This window comes from Heterocephalus glaber, unplaced genomic scaffold (genome assembly GCF_053883595.1).
Source record: "Heterocephalus glaber isolate CG9 unplaced genomic scaffold, H.glaber_assembly_v1.0 deba00001452, whole genome shotgun sequence".
Lineage (NCBI taxonomy): Eukaryota > Metazoa > Chordata > Mammalia > Rodentia > Bathyergidae > Heterocephalus > Heterocephalus glaber.
Window position 1 is genome coordinate 19,387,769 of NW_028258302.1, and position 27,792 is coordinate 19,415,560.

The window sequence follows — 27,792 nt, forward strand, 5'->3', positions numbered from 1 at the left end:
TCTGAGAACTTTGTAAAACATGCCTGATTTCAAATCCCACACCATACCTGTACATTCAGCATCTCAGAACAATGTATTTTTTAAACCTTCCCATTTAACTGTTAAACAACTAGGTACCTGACTTACATTCCAACAATGACCAAGTATACAATTGGTTTATAGATAAGGAGGCCAGGAAAGTGAAAGCTACTTGCCAGGTAAGAGCAGAACTACAAACTATATGGGATTTCTGTTTAAACTAAAGGCCTAGTCTCTGCCCCACCACAAATTCAGATTCATTAAGGCCTAGAGAGTCCAAGAATCCTAGTGATTAAGAGAAGTGTCCACAGCTCACACTGAGACACTGCTCTACAGGATGTCTCACAGCAAAGACAGCTGGTTATGATCTTGCATTCTGATAGGTAAAAAAACGCTATGCTTACATTTGTCTTAAAAATCCATCACTTTACTTCAGAAAAAGAATGCAATGACAAACTAAACATCATTGACAACTATGAGACTGTTCTAAATTCAGGCCTTTCCTTACATCTTGACCCCTCTAATCTGCAAAGTGATTTTAAATCTCCTACTCTATTCCTTCATTAGGTATATTTCACATCTTTCTACAACACAGGGCTTTTATGACTCACTGGATATACCTGTAACAGGCAACTTTCTACTTTTACAAAAGTTTTAAGAGTTCTATCAAGGCTAGTTTTAATGCCCAAATTACACAAAGGCAGCAAGAAAATAGCACGGTAAACATTGTGAAAGGGAAATCAGAAATGTGGGTTCTAAGCCCAGCTCCGCCACTATACAGTATGCAGTGATAGGCAAGTCACATATTTCCTCACCTTTACTCATCATGCACAAAATTAAGGGGTTACAACTAGCTGTTCGCACGTCTGTGATTGTAGCATATGAATCAAGGACTACAAAACTGTTCCCCTACCCAACTGTCCTTAACCTATTTTAAATCTACTAAGAAAAATGTAAAATAACAATCACCTCAATATTATACTGACTACAAACTATGTAACTTGTAGACCACACAAGAGTACCACATCTAAAGAAGTACCATTAGGCTCAAAGTAGATTTGTATATTTAGCATAATAATTCTGGCATATGGCAGACATTTGTCTGTTGGGGGGGCACGACCCAGAGTATTATTACAACACATTTATAAAGTATTTGGGAACTTCAGACACTTTTTAATTGGCAATGGTCCAGATACCTATCTAGGGGCTCCAGCTCTGCAGCACATGCACATGGAATACAGTAGGGCATCCTATGGGACATTTTTGTGGAAGTCCCTACCTCTGCTTGCTTATAACTGCACTGCTTCAAACTCACTCTCCAATATCTCCAGTGCCCAAGTACTTGATAAATAATGGCAAATGAATGTGTGCAGTGGGTATGTCCCCACAGACAAGCCTCTAACTTTCTTGGGAGCAGCTATCTAAATAAATAAAAATAAAATCCCACTGGAGGTGCCAGAGCATCCCTGTAATCCTGGCACTTTGGGAGGCTGAGGCAGGAGGACTGCCACAAGTTCAAGGATAGCCTGGGCTGCATAGTGAGTTCAAGGGCAGCATGAACTACATAGCAAGACCATGTCTCAAAAAAAACAAAAAAGATTGGTCAGGGATTTAGCTCAATGGTTCCGCCGCCTGCCTCACAAGCACAAGGTCCCGAGTTCAACCTCTGGTAACAAAAAAAAAAAACAGTATGCAAAGACCTGAGTTCAATTCCCGGTACAAAAAAAGAGTAAGTATGATTTGTTGACTTTAATAAGTGGCTACAGAATGAGTCACTGGCACTGACTTGGACTTGGCTATATGGCATTCTCCAGGAAACAGAATATGAGAAATCTTCAATACGCTTGACCTTGCCCCCTTGGCCCACCATGAGAAATTCACTCTAAAGTAGACACTGTTCTCTGCAGAGAGGCTCCCCAGTGAGAAATATGGAGCCTACTTGAGCCCAATGTGAAGCCTGGAGCCAAGGCCAACTGAGAAAAGAATGAAAAAAATTAACATTATTATAAACTACCACCCACATGGCTTATGATACAGCATTACTCCAGCAATAGCTAATAAAATGAGGTTTTTTTAAAAAACCTTGAGAATACTTTGGAAAAAGACTCAAAGTAATACTTAAAAGTATTCAAACAGGGCTGGGGATTTAGCTCAGTGGTTCCGGCGCCTGCCTCGCAAGCACAAGGTCCCGAGTTCAACCTCTGGTAACAAAAAAAAAAAAAAAAAAAAAAACAGTATGCAAAGACCTGAGTTCAATCCCCGGTACCAAAAAAAAAAAAAAAAGTATTCAAGCACCCCTGGGAAAGTATTGTTAAGGTCTTCAGCCCTGGGAAAGTTTGGTAAGGTCTTCAGTTTTTCTATGTAATTAAGTCACCATGCTCCGAAGTGAGCACGGAGTAAGAGCCACAGAGCACAAGGAAGCTAAAATAGAGTATTTAAAGCCACTGTCCTCATATAATCAGAGCTAGATACTCTGACCCTGTAAAAGCTCAGCCCTCTGAAAGATAAGGGGTTGCTGCCTCCAGGTGAGATGTTGCCTCTTCCCCAACACTACTGTGTATGTCAGGTGTGGGCTAGCTGTTCCCACCAAGGACTAAACTTCAATCCTTCTAGAGCAGGGACAAAGGTAGTAACTGTAAGATGCCACTGATTTAATAGCAGCTTTTCAGAACCAAAGGGGAAAAAAAATCAACTACTTTAAATCTATACAAATTAGAGGTATTCTGATGTAATATAAAATGTGAGAAACACACCTTAGAATAAAGGAAATACTGCACAGTTTCTTTCAAACCACACCTACTAAGCCAAGACTAAATGAGCTTGCTGAGACAAAGAGAAAACAATATTTAAACAGAAAATCATGTTACCTTCATCCATTTGCTAACTGATACGGGAAAGCCAAATTGAAAATATTTAAACAAAAAAACAAACTAGCTTCAATCAATTCCTTTGTCACCCTTGTTTGTCTGATGCACGAATAATTCATCAACACAACTACCGACCTGCTTTATCTGACTTACTCATTATCATGTACCCATCCAAGGACTATGACTATTTTTAGAGTGTTATGACTATTTTTAGAGTGTTACCGTGGGTCAAGCACTACTTTAGGATTAGAATACAACAATAAAGGATCTATATGCCACTGTACTAAGAAGTCAGGAATATGTCTCTGCTCCCCAAGATATCACAGCATGACTTCCATACTTCTCCCTAATATGGTCAATAAGGAATAAGAAACATTGGTTAAAACTGGCAAAACTTAGATCTGCCTCTCTTCCTAACTCCTTTCCTAACAACCGTGCTTAATGTACAATAGGAATCATGTCTCCCTATACAGAACTACTCTGTAACAACCCTAACTGGATTAAGGTGCTAAGATTCGTGAGCAGATCAGAATAATGCCCTTAAAGTAAATATATCATCCTTGCCACCTAATGAAAATGATTCAGATTCACAGCACAGAATCTGCAATCTGAGACTCATAGGGACAACAATCTAGGAGCAGTGGTACTCAAATTAGAATTTAGAGAGATACCTGGAAAACTTTAAAATTCTAAGGCTGCTGAGGTAGGAAGATTGCCATGACTTTGAGGCCAGCTTGGACTACATAGTTGAGTTCAAAACCAGCCGAGACTACAGAGTGAAGCCCTGTCATTTATTTATTCATACATTCATACATACATACATACATACATACATAACACTGCTGAAGCTACACTCTAATAAGTAGTCAAATTTGAGAGCAATCAACTTAAGAGGAAAACTGGCTGCTTTCCACTACTCTACGGACCACAGGTGTGCACTGTGTCTTCTCACTGTGAGCAAGGAGCTTCCTGAACCTACTGTACTAAGAAATGCCACAGGCCTAATCAGTACTTAATCAGTACTTACAAGAAAGAGTTTCATGACTGCCTGTCAAGCTTAGGGAAGAAAACACAAACCTAAACATTTGAAGGAAAAATACCTAAAACTGAATGTCAGAAAAGATAACAATAAAGCTATAAAAATCTTATTCCAAAATTTGTTAGAAATTGATATTCTGTAAAAGTCAAGTTCCAAATCCCAAATACCTGAAAAGTAAGAGGCGGAGGGAAAATAACAACCTTCAGGCTGGCTTGTGAAGGGCTTTTGTTTAATACATCTGAAAAGAATGCATATACAAAGATTGAGACATGAGAAAGCATTGGTTCAACACTAATGTAATCTCTACAAGTATTAGGATTTTGGGGAAGGTGAAAAAAAATACCTAAACATTTTAAAACCTGGAATCTGTAACAAAAATAAGCTGATAAAACCCCTATTAACACTTACGAAAACAGTCTTCATAAGACTCCTTGTATGATCTTTATTAAACTAGAGAGCCTCAACCGGTTGCTATAGAGTTCCTCATATGCAAAACAGAAATAAGGGGATTTCCCTAGCTGGTCCCCATGTTGGTAAGTGTTCTTCCCCACCCCACCCACCCCCAGCTTCTTAATGAAGCAGGCCTGCATCCTCATAACCTGAAAGAGGATGCTAGTTATCCCCCAGGCATCTGTCTTGTAGCACCACCCCTAATATTTCCTCCGTGTGTAAGATTTTCAGCTGGGTTCTAGGAACACCAAACACCACTGAGTTACAAACCTATGCTAAGCGTATAAGACAATGACTGACAGGGAGAAAATTTTTTAATTACAAACTCAATCCATTTGGTGTATTTCAAAAGATGCAATACTTTTCTTCATTTATCAGTGAAAGAAGTTAAAATTAACTTCAAAAAAGAAATTAGCAAATGGCAAACAAATTTCCTTGAAAGTCACAGTCACATATAGAGTGCATCCTAGAAAAGAGGAGGGGCAAGACAGCTTCCACCCACTTTCATGAGTTTCATCAAATACTGGATCTACTCAAGGGTGGAGAGAAAAAAGGCAACTTTCAAAAAGGAGTATATTATTAAATGAGGCATTTACTATACTCCTTCCTAAGAGCACCAGGTAGGGAACACGTTTTTCTAAACTAGATCTAGGAAGTGGAATGTGGAATCAATCCGTCCTCCTCCCCTAAGGGCTTTCCACTGGTTAATGAACTAAAAAAACAAGACTAAAAAACAAACCCCCACACACACTCCCCCCCAAAAAAGAAGGGAAAAAAAAAAAATACTAAGATGTCCCAGATTACTCTCAAGTGGAACCAGGGAGCAGCTTCAACAATTCAAATTAGTCTGTTACAGAGTCATCACAAGCATGCCTTACTTTTTAAACAACAACAAAAAAAGTTTTTTTGAAACAACAAAACAAAAACTAGTACTGATCACTTTTCTGACAATCACAATTACTCAAAATTAACTAGTACTGGGAGGGGTGGGGGGCATACCTATTGGCCTTGTTTCACACGAGTGCATGTGGGTAGGTGAAGGGCATTTGTCATTATTGCAGAAACGAATTTTAATTTTTAATCTTTAGTTTGATTTAAACATTGCTTTTAGTATGATGCCGACACCAGCTGTGCAGAAAGGGATCTGGAGAGATGTTCATAGCAGCACACACCTGCGGCTCTTCTTCGGTTCTGGAGGTTCCAGGGCAGCCAATATTGCTTCATCAAACACATTCTTTAGGCCTTTCTGAAAAGGGGTAGAAAGAAGAAATGGGCAGTCTGATTTTCAGTATAATAGAGCTGGAGTTCAAGTTTAAAACAGTTAAACCCCCAAGAGTGGGCAAAGAAAGAAACATTAAATACAATCCTAAATATCAAGCAATAGTCTCAACTTCAAGTTTTTTCCAGGCAGGGCACTGGAAAGATTCAGCAGTGCAGGAGCAGAGGAGCAGACGTTCATGAGTGAGACAGTGGTCCTTTGAGAAAGCTTTTTGCAGACCAATGTATGTCACAAGAAGCAAACAAGCACATGTGTCATTTGCTCATTCAATATGAGTTTGTAATGTGCTGTTGATACATTTTACATAAAAACAAGGGAAGCAGCTCTGCATTCAAGTAAAACAGCTGGATGTGAAACAGGACTGAGAGGATGCCTGGGCAGTGGCATCCTTATTATATGGAAGGCACAGCAAAGACAGAGAGCAGATATGGCAGCTGCCATAGATATTCATTTTGAACTCCTTTATCCCACCAATTAGAGCCAAGGGGATACAAACAAACAGGTGGGTACCTGATACATATGAAAAGTCAGAGCCAGTCAGTGTAACAGGAATAAAGCTTCACCAGGCATTATACAAACAACTGTATATTTTTAATTTCAAATTTTAAAAGTAACCACAATTGTATGTTTCCTTCACAACAATAAAATCAGAAGCAGGAAAATATAAAGATGGCAGCTTTACATCTCAACATTAACAAACCTAAAGTCAACTATTAAAATGGATGCTATCTTAAAAAATAATGTAACAAATAACTCATAAAGCAGTAGCAGATACATATCTTCCCCACCCCAGACTGACAAATACTCCACTACAGCACAGACAGCCAAAGCAATAGCAACACAAAGTTTTGCTGCACAAAGAAAACCAGAAAAGAATCCTCCCTTCCCCATTACACTCTACTAGCAAGTCACCCTTTTTCCATAAAGTTTGTCATGCAATTACAATTAACAATTGATCATAAGAGTAAAATGATGTTTGTTAACTTTCTCCATCTAGAACTATGATCTAGAAATGTTAAAACTCTTATTTTCTCCAAGAGGACATTCTTAATGCCAGACCATGTTCCCTTTTGTAATAGAAATCCAAACCAAAAAGCTCTGAGCATCAGGCAACTCAAGCATCAGAAAGTTAAATGAGTCCAACTTGACTACTGATCACAAAAAATATTCTATTAAGATATTGCATTCTTGATCAAAAACTAATACAGAGGTTGCTCTAAGGTGGTGAGTAAAAAGACGCAGAGGCTTTCAAACAGGATGGTTTTATTCCTTTGTTTTTAAAAGATCTTTCTACAGTAGTGGGACAGGAAGCAGCAGCAAAGAGGGGAAGGAGAAACAGTTTAGAATATACAGCACTTCCTTTTGGGTTGAGTTTCCGGAGGCTCGAGGGCAGCTAGGATAGCCTCATCAAACACATTCTTCAGACCTCTCTACAAGACAGAGGGGAGGAGAGAGAATAGCAGCCAGGTTAGAGGATTAGAAAGACTAGCAGATACAATAGCAGTCGGATTAAATGAGCTGAATTCACAGAAGCATTGTGCTTAAAGAAAAATAAAATCCTAGAATACTAGATCTTAAACACAATATTGGTAAAGTAGATAACTGAAAACTACCTCAAAACGGGGGAGACAGGGCCTACTTGAGAAAGAAACTTTTATGAAAATGTACCATGTTAACTGAATGGAAAAGAAAATTTTAAAAAATAAAACAAAATACAGACCAAATATCCCCCCCAAATTAAAGGAAAAGATAGAAAATGTACCATGTTATTTCTAAAGTAAACACACAATGAAATCTAATATTGTTAACATTTTATGAAAATAATGCCAGGAAATAAAAAATGGGTATGTAGGGCCAGGTGTTGTGGCACACACCTATAATCTTATCACTCGAGGCAGGAGGACTGTGGTGAGTTCGAGGCCAGTCTGCGCTATCTATAGAGTTCAAGGCCAGCCTGAACTATATAGTGAAACCCTGCGGCCAGCACCCCCCCCACCGCCCCGCAAAGGATATGTTCAGACAAGACAGATATGCTGGGTAATTAAGCCGTGTACAATCCCCAGTACTTCTACTGATAAGAACAGCATATATATTTTGGAAAAAGACCTATTATAATTTCAGGCTTATGTGAATTCAGCCCCTGAAAAACTGAAGTACACAAATAGCAGAGTAACAGGCATGCTACATGTTTCTAGGTTCAGTGATATAACTGGATTGGATTAATCAGGATTTCAGAGTAAATCAGTTCCCCAGAACAAAAAGGTTCAAAGATTTAGGAGTATTTACTGTGCAACAATAGCAACTGGGAGGAATTTAAAGAATGGACTCTAGAAACAGCATACACTTCAGTTATTCAGAAATGTTATTTGAGCAAGTAACCACCACCCAAGTTATACAAAACAAAGAATGGGGCCCTAGAATGAGTTTTAGCAAGCAATCTAGTACTTTCAAATATCTACATGGGAATCATAGCATAGAGCATGGAGTGAAAACAAAGAATAGCCTCAGATCTACAGGGATTAAGATGTAGAAATACACTTACACCTCCGCCAGAAACTCCAACATCACAGTGGACTCAGTAATGTGGTACCTTGAGCCCAGGTCTACAGACTCATCTAAACTCACCTAAATCTGAAGCCACAGATTTACCACCCAAAGCAATCTAACATATTCTTTAGGTCAGTTTAATCTTAAGTAAAAATGTCCCAAAAGTCCCAGAACATGGCTCCAATTTTAAGTACCAACCCAGACTACCCCAGATATTACCCCTTCATACTCTATATTCCCACAATGGCATTCCAGAGGGCCGGTAACCACACATTCCATTAGATACAAAATAAATAGGGCTGGGGGTGTAGCTCAGTGGCACTGTGCCTGCCTGATAAGCACAAGGTCCTGAGATTGAGCTCCGATACTGAGGGGCGGGGGAGTAAACAAAATAAATGAGATAACAATCAGTACTTAAAGAAGGCAAAAGGTTTTTAAGATCTTCTTCTTTATTCTACATCATTTACAATGTAAAATTCTGTACCAAAGCTAAAGTTCTTCTGCAATTCTTTCTACACATCTAGGTACAAACTCTCATAATTAAATACAAAGAAGAGATAAAAAGGGAAATATGTTTTATGAAAAACAAGGAAGAAAACCATTAGAAACTAGGGTATATATGCCATAACAAGAAGGAAATCTTTTCTTGCTTATTGTAAACAAGGATCAACAAATACTCTATGAAACAAAACTAATCTAGACTTTACCCACTGTCTGTTTATATAAAGGTTAGTTTTAAAGGAATCAATAAATAGAATCTGGAGTCCTAAAAGCTCTAGTTCCTATACACGAGTCCTAAAAGTTGGCCCATTTTCTGTTTTCTCCTCCTCTGATTTCTCCTAACTTCAGAGTCTGGTAAGAGGGCTGGGGATTTAGCTCAGTGGTTCCACCACCTGCCTCACAAGTACATGGTCCGGGAGTTCGATGCCCGGTGCCAAAAACAAACAAACAAAAACAACAGAATCTGATAAGAAAAAGGTAACTGCTACAACTTTTAAAAATTTTCCTGATCTCTGCAAAGTGATTTATCATATAAACTTGTTCATACGTATATACCTTATAATGAAGCATCCACTTATCTAAAGCCTCACCACCAGGCATGGTGGTGCATACCTATAATACCAGCATTCTGAGAGGCTGAAGGAGAAGGATCTCAAGTTCAAGCCCAACTTAGTAAGACCCAGTCTCAAAACAAAAAAACAAAAAAATACAAAAACGCAGGGTCGGGGAGCCTGGGGATATAGCTCAGTGCAAAGGCCCCGGGTTCAGTCCCTAGTATTGTAAAAAATAAAATAAGCTTCATCAAATATTAGGTCCATATGGCCTACTTGCCTCCATTTCCTCAATAGCAGCCTATATCTAGAGAACAGGGAGTAGCAGCTGCAAATGGAGTTACTAAGGTTTCACACACAGCCTTTTCCACTTTCCCAATATATATATTCACCTGACAGTTTTCTGGGAATGCAGTCAGAACAGAAAGAAGCATCAGGCATTTTTTTGTTTTGGAAATCTCAGTCTGTGCTGTGTGAGAAAATGTGTAAATTTTACTGAACTTTGAAATGTCCATTTTTACAATAGCATTAAATAGCCAGAAAAACTGGGTTTAGCAGAATGTCTTTAAATCACCTAATACTAAGCCTTGAAGTTATCCTTTAAAATATCTAGTTAGGGCTGGGGATTTAGCTCAGTGGTTTCGCCGCCTGCTGCGGAAGCGCAAGGACCTGAGTTTGATCCCCAGTACCAAAAAAAAAAAAAAAATCTAGCTAAACATAAAAGCTTTATCTTTAAACATCTAACCAAGCACAAAAATGGGAGTTTACTGGGTCAGGGATTTAGCTCAGTGGCACCACACGTGCCTCACAAGCTCAAGGACCTAAGTTCAATCCCTGGTACTGCAAAAAAAAAAAAGGGGGGGGGGGGACTTACTAAAGTATGTACAAGGCCCTATATAATAACTACCTAGTGCAAATGTAATACATGTAATTGTGTAATTGTATATGCCATTTACCCTAGCATACATATAGTCAAGAATTGGTGTTTAAAAAAAGCAATAAAAAATGAACAATAACCTGAAAAGGCATGATTAATATAAGTGGACTTAGTATAACTATTAGTAAGCTCTATTTTAATTAGGCATGTCTGTTCATTGTTCAAACTTCAAAGCAAGCATTCTGTGCTAATTATTTCTATAATTCTTTCCTTTGCCCCTAGAACAATACTCAAAGGAGGGAATCTGCAATACTATGAAAGTAAAGAGGCCTTAACCACACAAGCTAGTTAACACTTTCACTCATTGCTCTGTACTTTGAATCTAAGTTTCCTATAAAATTACAAGAGGAATTCCAATCAAAGCACTCGGAAACGGCCAGAAGGAAAAGGAGGTAGGTCCACATGAAGAAAGAATGACTCTAAACACATAGAAATGGAGATTCTATTATAAAGCATGCTTGAGGAGTATGACAGAAATAGCCAGGGTAGCAAACTTTGACACAGTCTCAAATACTATGACTAATTCTTTGTCTGGTTGACTTATCCCCAGAAATTGCATAGCAATTCGTAAATAACAAAAAATCAGAAATATTTAAATGAAAATTAAATTTCTAACGGGAAAAAAAAAATCACTCACATATTCTCTTGAAAGTCTGTGCTAATCTGGACTACTCCTTTAAGTATTTTTAGCACAACTCGGACATGGGAGTTCACCATACAAGAGTTTTAGAGACTATTAACATTCTCTATAAGTACAGAGGCCTCCAACAAGCAACACACAGTATGAGGCCAATCATATTCTGCCTAGGCAGCTTTGAGTGCTGCTAAGCACTGTTAGAAATCTCAACACAAGAAACTACTCAGCCATAAAGAAAGTTCCACACAGCCCTTACCTGTGTGAGTGCAGAACACTCCACATACTTGACAGCCTTCAGATCTCGGGCCAGCTTTTCAGCAGTCTCTGGAGTGATAGGTTTCTGTTTGTTCTTGGCAAGTTTCTCAATAGTAGAGGGGTCATCTCTGAGATCAATTTGGGTCCCAACAAGCAAGAAAGGAGTCTTTGGACAGTGGTGAGTTATCTCAGGCACCCACTAAAAATAAAGTTATTTTTGTTAATCCACTGCCTCTAAAGCTAATAAAACAGGGTCAACAGAAATTCTATGATGACCTTTTACAGAGGAAGTTATCGAACAACTTACCTTTTCTTTCACATTTTCAAATGAGGATGGAGAGACCACTGAAAAACAGACTAGAAATACATCTGTTTGTGGATAACTCAATGGTCGTAGTCTGTCATAATCTTCTTGTCCTAAGAAAAAAATTGAAGAGAAGGCAACAAGTAAACCTCAGTGTTCTTAAAATCACAAGTCAACAGATTAAGAATTCAATTTAAGGAGTCAGGCCCAGTGGCTCATGCCTGTAATCCCAGCATCTGGGAGCCTGATGCAGGAGGATGGCTGCAAATTCCAGGAGAGGCTGCCTGGGCAACATAATGAGTTCAAGACCAGCCTAAACTACACAAGACCTTGTCTCAAAAAAAAGAAAAAAAGGGCGGAGGGTGGATTTAGCTCAGTGGCACTGCACCTGCCTCACAAGCACAAAGTCCTGAGTTTGATCCCTGGTACCAAAAAAAAGAATGCAACTTAGTAACACACTGATCATTAGGCATAAACCAACTTATCTATTACAATGTATGATTTAGTAATATATTTGGGCAACATTCTCAGTTAATTCTATTTATATATTTCAAGACTTCTGAAAAACAGTGTATTTGCTGCTATATTCTTTGCTTTTATTTCTAGTTTGTAGTTTTCAATCTTTGTCTCCATTAGTAAAGCAACAATAATGCAATAATAAACTATTGCTACAGATGGGTAAAAATGAATCCTAAGAAGCAATCACAGTGAAACTATGCAAGGAAACAAAATAAGCAATTGTCCACCATGACTACAATGCTGGTCACATGTTTAGTTAGTATGTGAATGTAAGACCAGTATCGGAAACTGTGATGATCTAGGGGGGAAAATGTTGGCAAGAAACAATGGATATTCAAAAAGAAGAAATGCATTTAGAAATTAACCAGGAGTGAACAATTTGTACAAAGAAAATCATAAACACTGCTTAGAGAAATTAAAGAAGACACAAATAAATGACAACACACCTCATATTCATGGATTGGAAAAACACTGTTAGGATGTCGATACTACTCAAAGTAACCTACAGATTGAATGCAATCCCTATCAAAATTCCAAAGAATTTGTTAGAAAAATTATTAGAAATAATGTTTCATTGTTAGAAACAATGAAATTTCAAGGGAGGGCCAGGGATATAGCTCAGCACTGACGGGCCTGCCTGGCAGGCACAAGATCCTGAGTTCAATTCCCAGTACCAGAAAAAAAATTTCTTTTTCCAAGGGATTCTAAATACCCAGGGCAATCTTGAAACAGCAAAATAAGCCAAAAGACCCATACTTCTGATTTCAAACCTTACTACAAGGCTACAGTAATTAAGCACGTAGTGATGCTGACATAGAGCAGACATACAGACCAATGGACAAGAGAACCCAGAAATAAACCTTCACATATATGGTTAAGTGAATTTTGACAAGAGTGCCAAGACCAATGTGAGATAAAAGAATACTGTTTTCAACAAACTGGTCATCCACATGTAAAAGAATATAAAGTTAGAGATGCTCCTACAACCATATACAAAAAGTAACTCAAAATGGATCAAAAACCTAAAGACCTAAAAATAAAAAATTCTCAGAAAATATGGGGCAAAGCCTTACAGCATGACACTTGGCAATGACTTTGGGGGGGGGGGGATAACATCAAAAGCATAGGCAACCAAAGAAAAACTACACAAATTAGACTTTGTGAACATTAACTTTTATGTACCAAAAACAAGTATCAGGGCTAAGGGTAGAGCTCAGCGGTAGAGCGCTCGTCTAGCATGAGCCAAGCCACCGAGTTCTATTCCCACCTCCAAACCACCCCCCAAAAAAGACAATATTAATGGAGTAAAAAGGCAATCCACAGAATGGGAGAAAATACTTGCAAGTCATATATTTGATAAGGAATTAATCTCCAGAAGCTATAGAAGACTTTTTTATTTAATTGAGACAAGGTCTCACTATGTAGCCCAGGTTGGCCTCAAACTCGTGGAGGTCCTCCTGCCTCAGCTTCCTCAGTGCTGGAATTACAGGCGTTCGCCACCATGCCTGGCCCATAGAAAATGTTAAAACTCAAAAAAATAAAAAAAATAAAAAACCAATTGAAAAATGACCAATGTTGCATACCCATAACACTAGAGCACAGGAGGCTGAGGCAGAGTTTAAGACCAGCCTGGACTATGCAGTGAGTTCAAGTTTGGTCTAGATGACATAGTAAGAACCAGTCTCAAAAACAAAAACAAAAAAACCAGGGGGGATACCCAAAGGTCTTAAATATTTCTCCAAGCCACACAAATGAAAAGATGTCCAATATCACTATTAATTAGGGAAACGCAATTCAAAACTACAAGGAAGCCAGGCATGGTAGCACACACATGGTAAATCCAGCTACCAGTCAAGAAGACTGCTTGAGTTCAAGGCCAACCTGGGCAACATATTGAAACCCCCATCTCAAAAATGAAGAAAAAATATCATGTAAATGTATAAATTCCCAATGATGAATGTCATCATACTGTATACCTAAAATGTACCAATAAACTTAATGAATAAAAAGAAAAGAAGAAAAAAAGAAAAACAACAACAAAAAACTACAATGAGAGACCACCTCACATTTGTTAAGATGACTACTATCAAAAAACAAAGTGTTGACAAGGATGTGGAGAAATTGAACCCTTGTGCACTGTTGGTAGGAATGTACACTGCCACTGTAGAAAAATGGCCCTCAAAAGATTAAGGACATTGATATTGATATTAAGGACATGAATATTGATACAAAAATCCTCAACAAGATACTGGCAAACAGAATACAAAGGGTCACCAAGATCAACATACACTTCAATTCCCAGTACCAAAAAAAAGAAGATCATACACCCTGACCAAGTTGGATTTATCCCAGGGATGCAAGGATGGTTCAACATTCTTAAATCAATAAACGTAATACACTATATTAACAGACAAGGACAAAATCCATACGATCATCTCAATAGACGCAGAAAAGGCATTCGACAAAATCCAACACCCATTCATGATAAAAACCCTACAGAAAATTGGAATAGAAGGTATTTACCTCAACTTCATTAAGGCTATCTATGAAAAGCCAACAGCCAACATCATACTAAATGGTCAAAAACTGAAAACTTTCACACTAAAATCAGGAAAAAGACAAGGATGCCCACTATCACCACTCCTGTTTAATATTGTTCTTGAAACACTAGCCACAGCAATTAGAAAAGAAAGAAATAAAAGGAATAAAGATAGGAAAGGAAGAAGAAGTTAAACTGTCATTATTTGCTGATGATATGATACTTTACATAGAAGACTCAAAATACTCTGCCAAAAGACTTCTAGACTTAATTGACAGATTCAGTAGAGTAGCTGGATATAAGGTCAACACTCAAAAAACAATAGCCTTTTTATATACAAATAACAGACTCACTGAAAGAGAAATTAGGGAAACAATTCCTTTCACAATAGCATCCAAAAAAATGAAATATCTAGGAGTCAATCTAACAAAGGAAGCAAAAGACCTCTACACTGAAAACTAGCACTTTGAAAAAGGACACTGAGGAGGATATAAGAAAATGTAAAGACATCCCTTGTTCCTGGATAGGAAGAACCAATATAGTCAAATTGGTCATACTTCCAAAACTACTATACAGGTTTAATGCAATCCTGATTCAAATTCCAACAATATATTTCACAGAACTAGAGAAAACAATCCACAAATTCATTTGGAATCAGAAGAGATCTAGAATAGCAAAAGAAATTTTAGGCAACAGAGATATGGGGGTATTATAATCCCCAACTTGAAATTATACTACAAAGCTACTATGATAAAAACAGCATGGTATTGGTAAAGAAACAGACCCAAGGATCAGTGGAATAGATTAGAAGATGCAGAAACAACCACACATATGCTCAGCCACCTCATCTTTGACAAAGGAGCCAACCACCCTCATTGGAGGAAAGATAGCCTACTTAATAAATGGTGTTGGAAAAACTGGATTTCTACCTCCCAAAGATTAAAACTTGATCCATGCCTATCACCATGCACTAAATTAAAATCAAAGTGGATTAAAGATTTAAATATTAAAAGACAGAAACACTAAATTTGCTGGAAGATAAGTTAGGTAGAACTCTTGAAGATATTGGTATAGGAAAAGATTTTATGAACAAAACCTCAGTGGCACGGAACTTGCACAAAGAATCAACAACTGGGATCTTATTAAAAAACTTCTACACTGCAAGAGAAACTACCAACAGAGCTGAGAGACAGACAAACTACAATGTGGGAAAAAATTTTCAGCAACTGTACCTTAGACAAAGGACTACTATCTAGAATATAAAGAACTGAAAAAAATCAGACGCCCCAAATTCAAAGACCAATTCAGAAATGGGCATCTGAAATAAACAGACATTTCTCAAAGATGTAAAAGCAGCAAATAAATATACGAAAAAATATTCAACATCACTGATTATTAGAGAGATGCAAATGAAAACAACACTGAGATTCCACCTCACCCCAGAAAGAATGGCTGCTATTAAGAAATCATCTAATAACAAATGCTGGTGGTGGTGTGGGGAGAAAGGAACCCTTCTCCATTGCTGGTGGGAGTGCAGACTGGTGAGACCACTGCAGAAATCAGTATGGAGATACCTCAAAGAACTAGGCTTAGAGTAGAGGTCCCATTCGACCCAGCTATCCCCCTGCTGGGTATCTTCCCAAAATAACTAAAAGAATCTTACCACAGCGATATATGTGCACCCATGTTTATAGCGGCACAGTCTGTAATAGTGAAAGTTTGGAAACAGCCCAAGTGCCCATCAACTGGAGACTGGATAAAGATGTGGTTTTTTAATAAAATGGAGTACTACTCTGCCATAAAGAACAAGAAACTAGAGATATTTATAGCTAAATGGATGCATACTGAGGCCATCCATCCTCTTAAGTGAAATAAATAGGACACACATGTGTAAATACCGAATACTTTCTCTGGTGTTAGAAACTGAGAGTTTAATTAAGGATACAGACGGATGAAATGGCCTAATAACATTTCTCGGATTGTGTTTCCAATGTGTGTCATATGACTGTATCGAAATTTAAATTAGGGAGAAGTTTGGCTTATGTGGAGTCTGCTAACTGGAGTATTTTTTCCAGAACATTATTTGTTCAAAGTTGGTTTGGGGGATCTTTCTGAAACAAATCAAATCCTCTGGTGTCTTGTTGGTGCTTGAGATGCTTTTTTAAGTTATATGGAAAAATGTTTACATGCTTTTCAGTTTTGTTTTGGTTGAGTTCTACTGTATTTTAATATTATTGTAGTTTTTTCCTGTTGCATTGTTCTTGAGTGGTTTTAATTTTTTGTATGTCTGTTTGTTTGATAATAAAGTTATTTAATAAAAAAAACTTTTTTTAAAAAGATTAAGGAGGGCCAGGGATTTAGCTCAGTGGTTTCGTCGCCTGCTACGCAAGCGCAAAGACCCGAGTTCGATCCCCAGTACCAAAAAAAAAAAAAAAAAAAGATTATGGACAGAATTACCACATGATCCAATAACCCCATTTCTGGACACATATGCCTAAAAGAACTGAAAGTAGAGACTCAAAGAGATATTTGTTTGCTTGCTTGCTTGTTTTCTAAGACATGAGCTATGTACTTTTGATTGTCCTTGAACTCACTACATAGCCCAGGCTAGCCTCAAACCCAGGGCGGTCCTTCTGCCTCAGTATCCCAGGTGCTGGGATTACAACTGTGCGCCACCATGCCCAGCGTCAAAGAGGTACATATTTGGAAACTCATGCTCACAGCAGTATTATTCACAAGAGCTGAAACATGGAAGAAGCTCATGGACCAATGTCCATAATAGCCTAAAACTGGAACCCAAACATCCATCAACTTATAAATAGATAAACAAAGAATGTTATGTTCACGTTATGTTCACAGAATGGAATACTGCTAAGCAATAAAAAGAAATAACTATTGATACACTGAACAACATGACTGGCTCTCAAAGCACTATGCTAAGTGAAAGTAGTCAAACACAAGACTACCCATTATATGATTCTATTTATATGAAATCCCTGAAAAGCAGAACTATAGAAACCTAAAAGGCAAATGTATCGTTGTCTACACCAGGTCAGGGAAGGAAAGGATTGACTGCAAAATGGCACAAGGACACTTTTTAGAATGACAGAGTTATATATCTTAACCATGGAGGTCAAATTTATCAAACTGTACTTGAATTTTATTGTACTATACATCAATAAAACTTTTTAAAGTATCAATTAAATATGTAAAGGCTCACAAAAAATAAGCTTTGAAATTTGAAAATATTTTTAATTCATTTTCAACTAAAAGTAACCAAACTGTCTTTTCTCTGCATATAGATTTCCCTGTCCAAAGCCACAAATAAACAGAAAAAAATCTATCATGAAATTATGAATCATTATTCTATTTTTTCTATTTTCTAACTTTATTACTTTGATAATGTTTAACTCATTAAAAGTTTCTCTAAACTTATTTACTATTTTCTTTCCATTTCACCTTCCCAAATCCAGAACTGTAAACCTAGACAATTCTTCAAAGAGGACAGTATAATGTAATCTATGAGAACAGTGTGTCCGCTGGCAGACAATGACAGAGTAACTCATAAAAAGAAGAAAGTTTAGGGCAGGGGATGTAGGTCAGTGGCACTATGCCTGCCTAGCAAACACAAGGTCCTGAGTTCAATCCCCCGTACCAACAAAAAAAAGAAGAAAATTTAGAATTCCTACATATTAAAAGGATACCTTTCAGAGATTTTCTTTTGGCTAATTGAGCTGACAAAGAGACTACAGAGAGAAAGAAATTAAAACGTGCAGCCTCTGTTAAAAACAAACAGGAAATACAATGAAGAATTAGGTACATTTAAGGAAGAAAGTAACTTGTTCTTACAATTTGGACAAATGACAACAAATGTCAATACTGTAAGCTAGATACTAGTTCACTCTCAAAATACTTTCATAGGGCCAGGGATTTAGCTCAGTGGTTCCGGCTAAGGTCCCGAGTTCAATCCCCAGTACCAAAAAAAAAAAAAAAATACTTTCACATATAATATAAATAACACGCTACTTATCATAAGCTCTCTAAACATGCTGCACAGACAACATATAAACTACAGAAGCCTTCATATAAAAGAATAAGCATAATAAACACCACACATGGCTTACAAGCTTACTCTGGGCATATTCAGGAAACTATGGGCTTTACAAAAGGAGACGGTCAGGAGGAAGGGAGAGACAGTAGGCATTTTTCCTCTGAATTTATTTGCTTAGTCTCTTCCTAGCCACTAACACAGTCCCCAAGTCACTACAAGGTACACACATCTATTACAGCGTAACTTGGCCAGGGATTTAGCTCAGTGGTGCCGCTGCCTGCCTCACAAGCGCAAGGTCCTGAGTTTGATCTCCAGTACCAAAAAAATAGAACAATTAGAGCATACCTAATAACCTTTGCTTCACTCTGTCTTCCACTACACCACCCACCCAGAGTACTCCAAACTCTTATTCATCATCCTAGGTCTGAGACTGCTCCTTCATCATGCACCAAGCATAATTGTATTTAATCTTGAGAAACTATTAATAAAAGTTAAGTGGTCTGCTAATTTCCTAAAAGTCCAAAAAAAAGACACACAATCACCAACTGTTACAGTTACAGATCAAAACATTATAAAGATATTTAAGTTTTTACCTGCAGTATCAAAAAGCCCAAGAGTATATGGCTCTCCACCAATCATAACTGTGACTGCATAGTTGTCAAAAACCTAAAAACAAAAACATACAACACTGTTAGAGGGTAAGAAGCGGGTCAGAATGGGATAAGACAATTTCTAAAGCAATATTTCCTTCCTAAGATGTTATCTTCCTTTAGTCTATCTTGCTTATATAACCAACCTTCCCACCTGCGCTCTTTGTTCCATGAGTTGAATGGTTCTTAGAAAAAGTGACACAGTATATATCCTGGGGGTGTCTGCTCTGCCCCAGCAGACTGGATAAGGAGCTATAAAGTGCTGGAGGTAAAACATGAGTGAGTCCTCTAGCTACACAAAATTATCCTGGTTCAAGTTTGCAACTTTTATTGCAGTGGTTCACCTCAAAGATCAATCTGATTTCTAAAGAAGTATTTCTTCACAGAACACTTTCTTTTAATCTAGAATTAAAATCTCCTAGATCCATGATAATCTTTTTTCCTTTCAGGGTCCCAGATGCGAAGAACTTCAATGCAAACAAACTGGGTTGAAAGAAAGAAATTATTTAAGCAAAGTATTGTATCTAAGAAAAGGGTGACAAATTATTTGTTACAAATTTCATGAATAAAATTCACATTGAACTAGAGATGTAGCTACTGGTATGGCGCTTCACTAGCACATGCAAGGCCCTCGATTTGACCCCCAGCAACACAAATAATAAAATTTTTTAAATTCCTGCCACTCTGTACAAACCACATGACCTATAATATCTCCTTGGACTAGATGCTTTATTTGTAAATAGACCACAAAACCTTTAACAAACTCAGCATATAACTAACACTGGTTGTACTGTACTATTATTTATGAAAATGGGAGATAAATGCATTAAATGGGAAAAGACCAAACAGTAATTCATGGTTTTCTTTAAAGTACTCTATAATAGAAAAACAATGTTTTCATATACAACTATAATTGTGTCAATTTACAAAACTTTTTAAAATTTTTTTTACTGAGTATATTTTTTAAAGAAGAAAAGCAATGCTTTCCAACTGAGAGAAGTGTGCTACATTTGAAGACCATCCCTGCTTAACATTCACAATGGGGCCGTAATCTGCATGTCTTGCTGCCAGCTGGCTTGAACTACAGGTGATACATGAATGACTGTCCCTTTGGGCAGCTTTTAATTTTATTAGTAAAAATTTGGATAAAAGTGATTAGATCTGTTTGCACCACCAGTGGTATAAGCCACCCAATAGGATAGCCATGCATGTACCACATGGCAACCAGAACATGTTAGTCTTTTAACACTAACTCTAATTTTTTGGCTTTTTTATTTTGGTCTTTTGAGACACGGTCTTGTTATGTAGTTCAGGCTGGCACTGAACTCACTATGCAGCCCAGGCTAGGGAACTCGTAGCAATCCTCCTGCCTCAGCCTCCAGTGTGCTAGGATTATAGGCTTGTGCCACCATGCCCAACTAGTTCAAGTTTTAATGAGTTATTTAAGAGCTTTGTTTAAACCGGGCATGGTGACTTTAAGGTCAGTCTGAACTACATGGGAGTCAACAACAAAATCAGAAAAGAAAAAAATACAAAAAAGGGTTGGGGATGCAGGGTATGAAGGCCCTGGGTTTAATTCCGGTACAGTACTGAAGGCAGGGGGGCAGGGGGCCTTAAAAAGTAGCCCTCATTTGCTGAACTATTCAAATACAAAACCAGACTAAGAATCAAAGAAGTGTTAGGCACAATGGTGCAATCCTGTAGTCCCACTACTCAGGAGGCTGAGGTAGGAGGACCACTTAAGCCCAGTAGTTCAAGACCAGCTTGGGCAACATAACAAAACCAGAAGTAAAACAGAACTAAAAGAATCAGAAAACCTGTCATCTACATCCCAGACAATGTTCATACTAGTGTTTGATTACTTAAGACTGCTAAATCTCATCCCTAAATTGGGCCTGAATTCCCTCATCTTTAGGAGATGAACAAGGTGCTAAGTACAATTCTTTCAGCTCTAAAATTCTATTTTAGAAATGGTAATTCAATCCATAAATGGACATAATATACATTTTACACCAAATCCATTTCCATAATAACTCCTTATTTTTTTGGTACCAGGGATCAAATTCTGGACCTTGAGCTTTTGAGGCAGGCGTGGCGTCACTGAGCTAAATCCTCAGCCCCTCCATAAGAACTTTAACAGGTACCATGAGTACACTATTTGTGTTTCATGGTCTATTTACTTAAGTAGGATCTTTTACAAATTCATTCTATTATTCTTCCTCCACCCTATCCTTTTTCCAAAGACTCACATAAACATAAAACAAACACAAGCCCACCTTCAATGTAACACCAACTAATAAAGTCTGAAAATAGACTCAGAAACCATGCTCACAGATAAATAACATTAATAGACAAAATTCGGATGGTTGTCCTAGTTTTGAAACAAGATCCATGTATCTCGTAAAGTTCTTCACAATCTCTCAAAGTCTTCCATTTATACTATTTCCAAATATATACCAGCTCAAAACTCTCTCTCTCAAATAAACTGCATCTTCTTTCTTCCTATATCCTGGTCCTAACTCAGTCACTTTACATGCCTGGGGATAATACAGAGACTGTCACTTCTAACTGAACATAATTACCATTTAACCTGTATTCACCTTCCTGATGAGGCTCTTTGTATCTCTGAAGATTAACCTGAAGTACTTATATATGTTCTTCCCTCTCACTTTTAAGAATACTAGTCCCACATTAACCACACATCAGTTCCTTAAAATCCCTAAATTGGGCTGGCATGGTGGCATACGCCTGTAACATCAGCACTTAGGAGGCTGAGCCAGGAGGATTGCCGAAAGTTTGAGGCCAGCCTGGAGTTCAAGGCCAGGCTAAATTACATAGTGAGACCTGTCTCAAAAACAACAACAACAACAAAAAAAAAATCCCTAAAACAGCTCACTTAACTGAGATGTTTACTGCCATGCCAGGCCAACCCCAACTTCTTTCTCACCACTGATCAGACAGGCTTTTCACATCATCATACCACTGTTCTGGACAAGCAACTTGGGACAAACAATGGATCCCCAAACACCTACTTTCACAAGTAAGTATTACTCTTTTCCCTCCTTACCTTTATTATTCCTAAATTTCCTCTACCCTTCCATGGAGCTGATACTTTCTGTCTATAGTCTTAACAAAACATGTGTTCTCTGCCCCTAGGAACCAGTATGGAGCTCCATTATTGCTAAGAGAGCAGCTCTACAAAGTAAGTGGAGACACACTACTTTTTTTGAAGTTACAACACCTCAGCTGGACATTCCAGGAGGCTTCCAAGCACTGATCAATCATTACCCAAAATATCAAAGAAAAAAAAAAAGAGGGCTAGGGATTTAGCTCAGTAGCACCACACCTGCCTCACAAGTACAGGGTCCTGAGTTCGATCCCAGGTACCAAAAAAAAAAGAAAAGAAAAGAAAAAAAAAGGTCACCTCATTCAAGATGTAGAGCATACTTCTTTTCTCCAAACTGAGACCACCACTCTTTAGAATCTTGTCTACTGAAGTTCTGCCTCCCAGCATTGCTTGCAAACCCTTGTCTCACCCCTTCTGACTTTCCACTGATTTCTCAGCTGTTTAAAGTGTATATAATTTACCCATGAGAAGTCAAGATCTTTAAAAACAGGAAACAAAGGCAGACAATAGAAAAATTTCAGTGCACAGAGAAAGTTTTCAGACGATTTCAAATTACAATACATTTCACTAATAGATGGAAGCCCTTTTACTTACGGTTGGTACATATTCAGATGGAAATTTGTTTGTTGTATAAGATATCAGGAGACATGTTTTACCAACAGCACCATCGCCCACAACAACGCACTTAATTGTCTGCATTGTGGAAATAGTTTAAATATTTCAAATTTGATGTTGACCTACAAAAAAAATTAGATATTTATTTTATGGATTTGAACTTATATATGTACTAGCAACAGATTCAATCATTCAGAGAAAGAGCAGCACTAGAACAACAACAAAGGATGAAAGAGCCTAAAAGGAAAAATGCTGACAGGCTCAGAGGTACAGTAACAAAGAGCCAATTTTCTAAGTTTCTCATTCTTGGTTATTTCAACTCTTTGTTCTATTTTGTTTTGCTTTTTCAAATCCAAAGCAGTGCAATGAGCAGTAAATTTCTTTTTATAATGAAAGAGGAGAGGCTATATCAGGAAGAGTTCCATACAGTGTGCTGTCACCTAGATGTGTACACACATGTATATGCCCACATGCAAACTACACCACAACACAAAGGCCACTGATCTCCCCTCCCAAAACTGGGGACTGAATCCAGGTCCTTTGCACTGAGGAACATCCAAAGGCCATTTTTGGGGTTTTTTTTTTTTTTGTACAGGGGATCGAACTCAGGACCTTGCACTTGAGAGGCAGGCGCCAGAACCACTGAGCTAAATCCCCAGCCCTTGGGGTTGTTTTTTGAGACAGGGCCTCAAATCTCATTTTGGAGTTGAGGCTGGCCCTGAACTCACGATATGTAGCCCAGGCTATACTCAACTCTCAGCGATCCTCTTGCCTCAGTCTCCTGAGTGCTGGGATTACAGGGGTGCAGCTACCACACCCGGCCCCAGACTACTGCTTTAAAGACAGTTCATTTACCCAGCCTTAGAGCTATAGTTAGGCTATAACAAGCAGCAGACCACCAACCACCACTGGCCCTGCCCCCAGATTATATGAGAAACATGAGTAACTGGACAAAGATCCTTGATCTAAGCAGCTGTTGCTCCAACAAGCTGCCTAGTTACTAGCTCAATATTCATGGCATGAAGAATCCAAACCCTACATTTTTACAATGAAAAAGTTTGATCACTAAATTATAATGGCTTATAAACAATCACTTTACCTTCTTACTGCAATCCTTCATTCTAAAATAGTATTGATTTTAAATGCACTAGACTTACTGTATTTCATCAATATTGAAATATGTGTCACATTTAAACAGAATGTATAAAACCAGAATGTCTTTATTGAGAGCGCCTTACAATCATTATTAGTCTTTTCCACCCAAATTTTGATACCTATGAAATTTGATGTTGTAAGCCTATAATCCCAGTACTGTGGGAGGCTGAGACAGGAGGAACAAAAATTCAAGCCCAGGGCTGGGCATAGTGGTGCATGCCTCTAATCCCAGCACTTGAGAGGCTGAGGCAGGAGGACTGCTGCCAATTCGAGGCCAGCCCCTGAACTTCCTAGTGAGACCCTGTCTTAAAAAAAAAAAAGAAAAGAAAAGAAAAACGGCTGGGGATTTAGCTCAGTGGTTTCATCGCCTGCTGTGCAAGTACAAGGACCCAAGTTCGATCCCCAGTACCCAAAAACAAAAAACAAAACAAACAAACAAACAAAAAAATCAAGGCCAGCCTGGGTAATTTCGCCACACCAGGTATACAAATTTAAAAAGGGGTAGGAGACATGGCTGAGTGCAAAGGCCCTGGGTTTAGTGCCCAGTACCGCTAGGAGAAGAAGGAGCAAGGGAGGGAGGGATGGATATTGGGAGAGAAAGAATGGAGAGGGAGGAAATGGGATAAAAGAATCTTAAATTCGATGAAATATTTACTTTTCTGGGAGAATTTAAAAATAAAGACCCTGTGCATACAGTGCCTAGATTTTAAGATACAGTCTCATTTCAATTATAATCCTGAAGGAGTTACAATTTCTTGTTGGCTAGATCTGCTACCTTATTAAACAAAAATGCAGACCCACCTAACTTACCTAAATATGGACACACAGACTAGATGTCATGCTATGTACTCCTATAGCTCCTTTTCACAGTTCAGTTCAGTTTTTGCTTTGTTTTTTGAGACAGGGTCTCACTCTGTAGTTCAGGCTGACCTTGAACTCACTATGTAATTCAGACTGGCCTTGACTTCGAGGTGATCCTCCTGCCTCAGCCTCCCAAGTGCTGAGATTATACTTGCACAACACCACTCCTTTCACAATATTTAATCATGATTTATAAATGCCTATTAATGCCTCTGTACTTAAGTCTATACCACCCTACATACCACTGTACTTTGGGACACTTGGCACAAAGACTGGCACATAGTGAATAGTTGAATGGATGGAAAAATCACATTACAAAAGAATATGAAAGTACATTAGGTGTGAGTAATCACAGAAAATACACTCTCCCATTATTCGTCAAAACTAGACTAAATTTCTCTTTATTTAACTTCCTTTCATTTCTCCTTTTCCTTCTCCTTTCCTTACTATGCACTAAAAAGAGTCACACAAATACTGTATAGTTTTGTTGTGTTTTTTTTTGATACTGGGGATCGAACTCGGGTCCTTGCGCTTGCAAGGCAAGCGACAGAATCACTCAGCTAAATCCCTGGCCCATGTATAGTATTTTTTAAATGTATAACTTTATTATCAGCCGGGGATTTAGCTCAGTGGTTTCGCCGCCTGCTTTGCAAGCACAAGGACCGGGTTCGATCCCCGATACCAAAAAGAAAGCAACAACAACAACAAAAAAAATTTATTATCATTCACTAAACACACATATATACAAAAATTTTAATTATTCAAAGAAAAGCAATGCAAGGGAAAAACTATAATAATATTCAAATATAATAGAACTCAACCAAAGCAGAACTGAAAAGTACTTAAACATTTTTCCATATAATTTAAAAAAACATCTCAAACATTAACATGACATCAAAGGATGTGATTTGTTTTAGAAAGATTTTCAAAACTACTATTGAACAAATAGTGGTCTGGAAAAAAAATTCTAATTAGCTACTAGACTCCACATAGGCCAAATTTTTTAAAATTAAATTTCAATAGTCATGTGACACGTGATGGAAATATAATCAGAGAAATATGTTAGGCAATTTCATCCGTGCGTATTGCAAAGTACCACACAGAGTGCCAACGTCTAAGTGCAAACCAAGAAGATATACATCAATCATCTGTGATAGCCCCTTGATATTATCCAAATACGCAGTTAAACACGAAATACATGAGGCTACCATTGGCATAGCAGCACATTGTTTTACAGTAAACTCTTTTATATAAGTAGGATTATGCTCTAAAGGATGAAAAGCACAGCATGTTATGATAAGTACATAAAACAGTAACAGTCATTTATCACACTATAGTTGTAGATGCTTCTTCTGGAAACACACCCTACTCTCCTTTGATCTCAGTAACTCTTCCTTCCCAACCCACTGATAGGCTCCAGCCTAGTCTCCATCTACATCTCTTCCTAGTTTTTTTTTTATCTTCCTATAGTTTTAAACACAATCTATATATAGATTCTTTCCAGATTCCAGCCTGTAACTCTGATCTCTCCCCTTCCCCTCTTGCCACCCCTAACCCTTTGAACCTTTTCTTCCTATTTCAAATTATCAATTGTTCATTTTAATCATTTTAATCCTTATTTACACTTTCAGTTTCTCACACTAGAGAAACTATTCGGTATTTACACATGTGTGTTCCATTTACTTCACTTAAGAGGATGGCCTCAGTAGGCATCCATTTAGCTATGTCTCTAGTTTCTCGTTCTTTATGACTGAGTAGTACTCCATTTTATAAAAAAACCCCACATCTTCTTTACCCAGTCTCCAGTTGATGGGTACTTGGGCTGTTTACAAGCTTTCGCTATTACAAACTGTGCTGCTATAAACATGGGGGCACGTGTATCACTGTGGTATGATTCTTTTAATTATTTTGAGAAGACACCCAGCAGGGGAATAGCTGAGTCGAATGGGACCTCTACTCTAAGCCTAGTTCTTTGAGGTATCTCCATACTGATTTCCACAGTGTTGAACCAGTCTGCAATCCTACCAACAATGGAGAAGGGTTCCTTTCTCCCCACAGCCCCACCAGCATTTGTTATTGGTTGATTTCTTGATAGCAGCCATTCTTTCTGGGGTGAGGTGGAATCTCAGTGTTGTTTTCATTTGCATCTCTCGAATAACCAGTGATGTTGAACATTTTTTCATATATTTATTTGCTGCTTTTATGTCTTTGTCTGAGAAATGTCTGTTCATTTCAGATGCCCATTTCTGAATTGGGTCTTTGAATTTGGGGGGGGGTCTGATTTTTTTCAATTCTTTATATATTCTAGATAGTAGTCCTTCGTCTGAGGTACAGCTGATGAAAATTTTTTCCCACATTGTAGATTGTCTCTTAGCTCTGTTGGTGGTTTCTCTTGCAGTGCAGAAGCTTTTTAATAAGATGAGATGCCAGTTGTTGATTCTTTGTGCTAGTTCCTATGCTATTGAGGTTTTGTTCATAAAGTCTTTTCCTATGCCAATGTCTTCAAGAGTTCTACCTAGGGCCGGGGATTTAGCTCAGTGGTTCCAGTGCCTGCCTCACAAGTGGAAGGTCCCAAGTTCGATCCCCAGTACCAAAAAAAAAAAAAAAAAGAGTTCTACCTAACTTATCTTCCAGCAAATTTAGTGTTTCTGTCTTAATATTTAGATCTTTAATCCACTTTGATCTTACTTTAGTGCATGGTGATAGGTATGGCTCTAATTTTAATCTTTGGCAGGTTGAAATCCAGTTTTTCCAACACCGTTTATTAAATAGGCTATCTTTCCTCCAATGAGGGTGGTTGGCTCCTTCGTCAAAGATGAGGTGGCTGAGCATATGTGTGGTTGTTTCTGCATCTTCTAATCTATTCCACTGATCCTTGGTTCTGTTTCTT

General features: G+C 38.0%; 1 protein-coding gene across 3 annotated transcripts in view; it reads right to left on the bottom strand.

The window, feature by feature from the left end:
• Positions 1 to 4,136: 4,136 nt before the first annotated feature.
• The window catches only part of Cdc42 (cell division cycle 42), a 52,021-nt gene continuing 28,365 nt past the window's right edge, over positions 4,137 to 27,792 (bottom strand). For 2 of the 3 annotated variants that reach the window (XM_021263019.2, XM_087215615.1), the window contains exons 2-6: positions 22,866 to 23,008; positions 19,088 to 19,160; positions 11,389 to 11,498; positions 11,083 to 11,280; positions 4,137 to 5,620 (exon numbers count right to left, since the gene is read on the bottom strand). In XM_021263019.2, the coding sequence (XP_021118678.1) occupies positions 5,531 to 5,620; positions 11,083 to 11,280; positions 11,389 to 11,498; positions 19,088 to 19,160; positions 22,866 to 22,970 (576 nt within the window). In that variant the 5' untranslated portion in view covers positions 22,971 to 23,008 and the 3' untranslated portion in view covers positions 4,137 to 5,530. Of the gene's footprint in view, positions 5,621 to 6,222; positions 7,084 to 11,082; positions 11,281 to 11,388; positions 11,499 to 19,087; positions 19,161 to 22,865; positions 23,009 to 27,792 lie in introns of those variants that run through there. The other variant, XM_087215616.1, reaches the window with a different exon arrangement.